This window comes from Melanotaenia boesemani, chromosome 20, assembly GCF_017639745.1.
Source record: "Melanotaenia boesemani isolate fMelBoe1 chromosome 20, fMelBoe1.pri, whole genome shotgun sequence".
In the NCBI taxonomy this organism is placed as follows: Eukaryota; Metazoa; Chordata; class Actinopteri; order Atheriniformes; family Melanotaeniidae; genus Melanotaenia; species Melanotaenia boesemani.
The window spans coordinates 24,024,095-24,032,849 of NC_055701.1; the positions used below are offsets into that span (position 1 = coordinate 24,024,095).

General features: G+C 37.8%; 1 protein-coding gene across 5 annotated transcripts; it reads right to left on the bottom strand.

Annotated features, from left to right (window-relative positions):
* Positions 1 to 481: 481 nt before the first annotated feature.
* Positions 482 to 8,340, bottom strand: cdca4 (cell division cycle associated 4). Of its 5 annotated transcripts, none has more exons than XM_041972008.1 (3): positions 8,172 to 8,340; positions 3,380 to 3,517; positions 482 to 3,071 (listed from the first exon to the last, which is right to left on the bottom strand). In XM_041972008.1, the coding sequence occupies exon 3, from the start codon at positions 3,057 to 3,059 to the stop codon at positions 2,139 to 2,141; it is 921 nt and encodes a 306-aa protein (XP_041827942.1). In that variant the 5' UTR covers positions 3,060 to 3,071; positions 3,380 to 3,517; positions 8,172 to 8,340; the 3' UTR covers positions 482 to 2,138. The 5 variants fall into 5 exon arrangements, with proteins under 5 accessions (XP_041827942.1, XP_041827944.1, XP_041827941.1 ...); XM_041972010.1 differs by having other exon boundaries at positions 3,380 to 3,520; XM_041972007.1 differs by lacking the exon at positions 3,380 to 3,517 and having other exon boundaries at positions 482 to 3,068; positions 8,172 to 8,339.
* Between the last annotated feature and the right edge of the window lie 415 nt (positions 8,341 to 8,755).

Below are 8,755 nucleotides of genomic sequence, written 5' to 3' on the forward strand. Positions count from 1 at the left end.
TTCTGCTGCTGTAGCCCATCTGTTCCAAGGCTGGACCAGTTCGTCTGGAACCAGCAACCATGTCTCACTTAATCACGCAAGTCGTCCTCACCATGTCTATATGACTAAATGTATGTTGTTGCTGCCATGCGGTTGGCTGATTATTTGTGTAAACAAGCAGTTGTACAGGTGGACCTAATAAAGTGGCAGATAAATGTGTGCATCCTGATTTTACCAATAAAGCTCAAGTTGAATTTTTACCTTGCAAACTGTCAACTAACAATAACCTTAATGAAGCAAGTGGACTATCAGACCTCAGAAGCTTTAGCTACATATTATTAAAGATGTGAAAGAGTGCATTTACTTTGTATAAACTTTCAGTATTATGTTAACATGAACAAATAATGGAAAAACAAAGTTCAAATAAATTAGAAAACTTCTCAAACCAAAGACCTGAAGATACTTGTGAAAACAAAAAAAGTCAAACAGCATATCACCTATCAATAGTTGCACCTTTTATTATAAAAAATATTTACAAAGATGCTACAATGTTTTAATATAAAAAAATGCATATATTTTACAATGATAATTAGTCTTTGAAATTCTAGCTCCCATTCAGACTAGAGTGACATCCTTCAGGAGTGTTGTGGTAAGGTATTCAGCGCGTGGTAATACTGTATCTTAGTCAATACATTTGTTTTGCCTGAGTCAAATCTCTCTTGTACGGAACAATTTTGATAAAAATGCATTTGATTTTCCACATATTTAGAAGAAAGGCAACCGTTTGCATAAAGGATTTTAAGGACATTTGAGTTGTCTACAGTCATTTGGAAACATGTATGACAGAGCTGCATAGTAATTTGAATATTAACCCGGTCATTAATATTATTCCTTATAATGAGAATTTAAAAAAAAAGAAGCAATAAATAGGTACTGCATTGAAAATGGAAGGCAAAATTAGGATAAATATAATTTCACCGGGCCTCATGGTTGAATTGATAAGTCAATATGGCATGTCTGTACCTAGATAAAATAAATACAATAAATAAAACAATAAATTAGATGGGTTAATACACAGAACTCTTCATTTGTAAAAACAAATGGGAGGAAGAAATATGGCTTCTTGATGCAGTTATCAGCCCGGAGTTTTTCCTGGTTCAGGAAAAAGCTGCTTCTTATTGTTATTGGATCTGTATGGAAATCAAAGCAGTAAAAATTACTTCATTTATCAAGTAGGTACTGTAAAATTAGTGTAACCACTTAACAAGTCCTGACCCACATTTTGGTTGGTGGCCAGAAGTAATTTCCCTGCTCTGCATAAAGCTTTTCAGAAAATGAGAGAACAGCGTCTGTGAAGCGTGACGGTGCCGGTCCTGGCACACGTTACAGTCGACTTAGAATACCAAACCATGGGAAGACACTGTCTCGTCTGGCTACATTAAAATCTTAAAAACAGCTTGGGAGGAAAAAAATAATAATAATAATAACACCAAATGATGCTTGCAAAATCCCCTAGCTGTATAATGCAAAAAATATATTTCTATATACACATACGTACATATACATATATTCCATTCATAATTGCTCAAATCTCTAGGAAAATATGCATTGATTCATAAATCTGGATTTACAATTTGTTCTGTTTTCTGATGCATGTAGTGTGGTGTATTGTTCCTTGGTCCATGTAATAAATAAAACAGGACATAAAGGCGGATAATACGACCAGACGGTGCGAGTATGACAATGTATGGCAGACATAAACATGGAAAATATGTAAATAAGAATGCATCATGGTATAGGTAATTATCTTTGCCTTCTTGCAAATATCAACTCTAGAAATTCATCAAAGTGGGAAAATAACTGCTGTGCTCACAGGGCCTGGAAGCCGTGTGAAAGCCCAAATTTTTCAGATTTCCAAATTCCAATTGCAGCTTATTTGCCCAAGAGTCTATAAGGAGACCACGTATATCTGTAACAGCCAATTTATCATTTATTTTTTAAAGAAAAAGAAAAAAATCTATGAAGTTTGTTAGTTTCCCACCTTGCCCTAAAATCCTTCAACAATCTGTAACAATACCACAAACCGAACATGCACGTGTGCTGTGCATAGTCTGGAGGAGTATGTGGGATCAGTACAGGCCAAAGAAATGTTCCATGTTTCAGGATCCCACAATGATCTCCATGATGTGGTCCAGTTCATTCAGGTCTGACCTGCAACTCGAGCTAGAGCTCAGGGCGGTGGGCCCGTGAGAGGACAGGCTCTCCAGCAGATCGTAAGGCCCTATTTTTGGGGTGCTCTGCATGCCTGTTAGCACTGTATCAAGGTCATAGTAGGACGGGTCCACATCTGAAAACAGTTCCTCGAGTGCAGGGTCAGGAGGTGGTGCTGGATGCTTGATCTCAAAAGTCCCAAAAACCTGCTCCCCTGTCCTGGAATCTGCGCTAAGGTCGTCCCGGTCTCCTTCCTCTCCTTCTGACACGCACTCCTCGCTGTCCTCCTCTTCGTCCTCTTCACAGCCGCCATCGTCTTCTTCCTCCTCCCAGCAGGGCGTCATGCCAAAGGGACCTGCCAGGTAAGAGGTTGAGGACAGCTGAGGGGGGAGAGGTGACAAAGTGGACATCGTGACCTCTGCCTCCACATCTCCCTCCATTACTACTTCCTCAGAGTGGTAGCCTTCCTCTAAACCGACCACAGAGAAGGGCTTTGGGCTCTGCGCAGCCTGAGCTGCCGCGTCAGTCTGCCTGCACAGCACTTCAGTGGCCACCAGGCGGTCAGCGGGGCACTGAGCAGCCGCCAGGGCCTGGGTCATTATCTGCCAGGTACCATCCTGGGTCATCTCCTCCTGGATCTGTCGCACTGTGTTGGCTATGAGCACCGATCGGCACAGGTTGGGCTCCACCAACATGTGGCAGAGCTGCAGCTTGATCAGTGACATGTCAAGCAGCGACTGCCGCTGCAAGCTGTAAGAGGACGACAGCGTCCGGGCTGCTGCAGATGAAGATGCTGGGCTCTGGTCACCGCTAGAAACCGGCTCCTCTCCGGGGTCTGAAAACTTGCGCTTGGTGCCCTTCGGGAACATGATGACTGTCTGCTGTGGCGTTAAAGAAACGGAAACAGAGTTGAGATAGTGGTTCAAAAAAGTGAATATTCAACACACTCACAAACAAAATGTTGAGTTTCACTAGCTAATATAAGAATAAGTGCAATGTAATTAATTAAGTTTATGTGTGATGTAATGAGACTATGTGGTGTAGTATTTGTGTGGATATGAAGGAGCTAAGGATACACTCTGCTCAACAGCAGCTGTGACTTTACAAATAAACTATAGGTGCAAAACTCTGAGCTACAAGTAACTGTAAATTGTTTGTTGTAGTTGTTTTTTCTTAAAGTTTGCTATACCTTTCCTGTTGAGAGGCACAGGCAATAGCAATGCAGCTTGGTCCCGGCTGCAACGCTTCAAGTACTTTTGTACGAGCGACAAGCAGCTTTTGTTCAGCACCATTTCTGCCCATTTTAGGCCAGTCTGAAGCAAGACTCCTGCTGGGCGGAACAACCACACTTTTAACAGACCACTGAGCCACCGAAAATAGCATGGTTACCAACTAAATGCGGACGCTGCATCAAAATAAGCACAGACTAAAGAGACCTTTGTCAGAAAACAAAAAAACAGTACTCAGGTTACATGATCAGGGCACTTATGTTCCCTCCCCCCAACTGCCACCTGTGATCAAGAAAATCAAAAAAGATAATCTAATCAATAAGGTGCTTTTAAAGGGGTAAAACTTTATCAAATGAAAATGAAAACAAAAAGTTAACATTTGTAATTCACAGTACAGTAAACCACCATAACCCCACTAATATTTACAAGGGATATCAGGTTTCCAGGTCTACACACGCAACACTTCAAAAACTAGTAGCACAAGATTTTCACTTTCTCTTCACTGAAGGGAGGGGGAGGGGGAAAAAGTAGTCAACTTCCTTATTAAAACACCTCTTCAACACACATGGCTTACAGGAACAAAACACCCCCACCAACATTAAAAGCCATCTGACTCCCCTAAAAAACGGGATGAAATCAAACAGGACACTGAGCTCTGACAGCAGCCTGTGGCATTTCAGTTTCCATCAGAAAATAAATAAATATGTACATAAAAGTGCAGTGTCCAGCTGTGTCTCCTCTGTAAAACCTGTGGGCAGGGCAATTGGGTCAATATTTCCACTTGTTTCAATTTTCAATTTGAGACACTTGAAAAACGTTTGACAAAGTTAAAATCAGGTGATATATATATATATATATATATATATATATATATATATATATATATATATATATATATGTATGTATATATATATGTATATATATATATATATATATATGAGTGTGTGTTTACACATCAAAAATCAAATAGCAATTTCTTACTTATTTCACAGAAATTGCCTATTTTTCTGTAAAAGCAGGGATAATGCTAAATACTAAGGACACCGCTGTTTTGTTTCTTCTTTTCTTTTAACTTCACTTTTGTCCATGTTTGTGAGGCCAAACTTCAAGAACCTGTAACCTCCACAAATTACACTCATTTTATCACTGATGTCAAAATCCTATAAGCAAAAACTGGAAATACAAACATGAAATCAAAACTGAATGATTTTTAATCAAAGAAAAATGGACTAGGCTGTTTTTACACCTTTAACAAAGGGGTTGATTGCTGTTCTTGTCATACAAAAAACCAGACATAATATGAGAAACATATTTCTGTCTTCCTCTGATCAATCAGATGCGGGAGCTAAATCAGTATAACATTTGTGTGAGGCATAATCCATTAACAAAAATTATTCTAATGTACACTGACAGGCTTGAAGTCTGGAAGTCTTTGAGTCCTCGCTTGCATACAATAACATTTCCTGACAGTGGACAGAATAGAGGGGGGAAAAAAAGTCATTTATGAAGGTGCCTGGAGATCTAAAATACAAAGGGTGAGAAAGCAATTATGGACATGTGTTGTCTTCTTGTGTAGTGTGTTTTTGCTGGCCCCTGTTAAACAAGAGACACTAAAGAGCACTAGTTCCTTAAAGGAAAAACAAGAGTAATATGTAAAAAAAATTAAAACAGGAATGAAAGACAACCAGTAGGGCCTAAAACTTGAGAGAAAGTTTACTGCACAGAGAAAAGAAACAGTTTTGGACATGACAGATTGTTATTGATCTATGTTTTCCCAAACACCCTACAGTTCAGCATTTTGGGATTAAGTCTAAGGGATTATATTAAAATCATATATAAAATGTTAGATAAAACAAAGATATTGTAAACACTTTAATAATTTCTTTTTTAGTTTTATGACTATAATTAGGCACCTGTAGCAGAAAAATTATACATTTGCTTTGCATGTATTTCTATTGGTATTTCAAGGTCTTTAATTTAAAAGAAAATTAACATTTAAAAAGATACTTTTAGACTTGCTTAAGATTGTCTTTTTTCAAAAAATATGTCAATATGTAAAAAGGGAGATGGAAATATCTCCCTTTATTAATTAATAATTAATAATAAACATTATCTACTGGCTAGCGTCCAAAGAGACCGGTGTTTGTTTCTTGATCTATGATGTTTTATGTGTCATCAGAAGCTTTTCCATCAAGTGTTCATTAGCATAAACTGAGTCTAAAAGCTGTGCTTAGTCAACTTTTTATAATTTTAAGTTAGAAAAGTTAAACTTTTTTAGTAAGTGCCAACCAATCAAATCACCTTTCTAATCACATGGTTGACCTTATGACTAACTGCCCCTACAATGTCACACATCAGGAACACCCACCATTAAGCATGAAGGATCAGGTCTATGTGAGTCCAGCAAAACAGCAACCAGCAAGTGGTAGACAAATGAAAATGATTGTGCATTTTGTCCACATAAAATAATTTTATATATATATATATATATATATATATATATATATATATATATATATATATACACACACACACATATACATATATATAGATATATATATATATGTGTTAGGGCTGGGCGATTAATCGATAAAATCGATAAATCGAATTTTTTATTTCTGGAGATTAATTTTTTTGAAAATCGGGATTTTTTTCCATAGTTAGTTAGCAGCAGACTTAGCCCTCCCTCCACACCAGAACGATGTTTGTCTGACAGATTTTCAGGAAAGTGACCATTCACTCACGCCTGGGATTTAGCTGTACGTATAACTGCAGTGAGAAATGCTGCAAACCCTTGTTAAGAGACAACCTTCATCAGGGGAATTATTACTGCAGTGGATCCTGTATGATAAGGATCCAGATGGAAAGAGATCACGGATGCTATTGTGTTGCATATTTCAATGTAAGATATGAAGTTGTTTATATGGTGGAAGAGCTATGACATTATATGCTTTATTTTTGCTAGCATTCATCTATATAAACAAATGAATGTTTTAATAAGTTTATTTATGTTTTGTAAAAGAAAAGGAAAAAAAATCTATTAAAATCGGAAATCGGATTTGGTTATAAAAAATCGGAGATTTTATTTTTAGGCCATATCGCCCAGCCCTAATATGTGTGTATACATACATACACACGCACACATACACACACACACACGCACACACATATATATATATTTATGCACTTGTTTGCACCCTGCTGTAATGAATTATGTAAAGCACTTTGAATTGTCTTGTATATGAAATGTGCTATACAAATAAATTTGGCTTTGCCTTCATGTATGTATGTATGTATATATATATATATGTGTGTATACACACATACACACACACACACACATATATATATTTATGCACTTGTTTGCACCCTGCTGTAATGAATTATGTAAAGCACTTTGAATTGTCTTGTATATGAAATGTGCTATACAAATAAATTTGACTTTGCTTTCATGTATGTGTATATATATATATATATATATATATATATATATATGTGTGTGTGTGTGTGTGTGTGTGTGTGTGTATAATGGCTAGGATCGTATGTTCACAGGGAAGATATGTTGTCTAGATCAATTCTTTAAGTAAGTTCCCCCTAAAATAGTTCCTACTTTGAAGTAGGACCTTAAAAATAAAAGATTAGTTCTATGAACTTTGATTTGTTTTCTGTGGTGCAGACACAATCTGTCAAGAATACCTTAATTATTATAAGGACTAAGAAATGGTACATGCAGTCTGAAAGCACCTATTAATTTTGAGATCCATTTTTATTCTGCTACAGATGCATAATTGTACCTAGTATGTATGTAGGTAATTTATAATAACATAAATCATGTAATTCACAAGCAACAGATTGGTGTTTTGTTAACATTCTAGCACGTATTCAATTTGTTGGAAATATATTTAACCAGAAAATGCTGACATATAGGGTTCAAAAACTGTCTACCAAATATCAGAGAACTGCTTAAAAAATAACATTTAATTTAGTGTGATAGTACCATTGCATGGCTATTAGATATCTCAGTAAACAGTATCAGACGGGTAAAATGTAAACACTTAACTAATCACCCTGAATTGCGCAGGGGCCAAACAAAATGCAGCCTCGCTCTACGTCAATGGGTCCTAGCAGGACCCATCCCCCACTGTTCGCCGTGAAGGCAGCACTTTCACAGCCCGCTTGAACTAAATGAATATATAAAAATAGCTGCACTCCAGCTTAATTGTTCCCTTTCTCTTAACTACACAGTTTAACTATAAACAGTCGACATATAAGATACACTAGAATCGCGATAAAAAGCGTCAATGAGCTGTTGGCCGTGACTGCCGCATGCTTTGTCTTTTCAGCATCAGAGCCACAGGGCGACAATGAAGCCATTTTGCTCTGTAAGCTAACAGCTAGCCGGCTAGCTACGCTACGGATCTGAATTTAAGCTTCTGAGCCCCCGCTAGCTAACTGTCCTAAGATACTAAATTAAATGTTGGACAAACGATGCCCCCACACATTTAAAAACACTCGGCATTCATCTGGCCCCGTTTATTAACTTCCTCTTACGGGGGAAAAAAACACTAGCAAGCGAAAAGCTAATGAGCTAAAAGCGCCCACCCACCCATCCTCCGCGGTCCTTCCTCCTTTCTGGCCGAAAACAAGAGTTTTCGCCGCTACTAGGCTGTTAAGTTCCCAAAAATAACCAACGTTAACGTGGTGCCTGCTTAAAAAAACACTACTACCGAGTGACTGGGTGTTCGTACTCACCTCGTGTTCGTGTTACTTTATTCCCGTCTCGGTCATAGGATCGACGACAGGGAAAGCGGAGATCAGGTTCAGATGAGATCATTCATGCCACGGCTTCAAAAACTGAAGTACCTCCGTCCTGCTGCTGCTGCGGAGCGGACGGCAGGAGGGAAGGAAGGGAGGGGGAGGGGAGCCGACAAAAGCCAGCCATATGCCTGGGATTCCTCTCTAATGATTTCTCCCTGCTTTTCTCCCCACTAATGCTTTTGACAAACAAGCTAAAGCCCATGGCTGACTTAAAGAACAAGAAATAAAAGACCCAAGTTATTCTTGTATATTCTTTGGGCGTTTTGTATCCGACACATTTGCAATCTCTCGTTCTTTTTTCTGAAGAAAAACAATAATGGGGAGGAATAATGCAATACTACAGACTGGTAATGTTTAATAGATGCAATTATGTTAAAAAGAAAGTCTTGAAATATATGTTTAATACAATCATGAGGTAAATTGAGGACCCTGTTTATGCTAGGTTTCTTTAAAATCACGTTTTACTTTTGTCTACATTTATCTGACTTGCTAGTTACTCAGTTGTTCCCTTTTTGCTT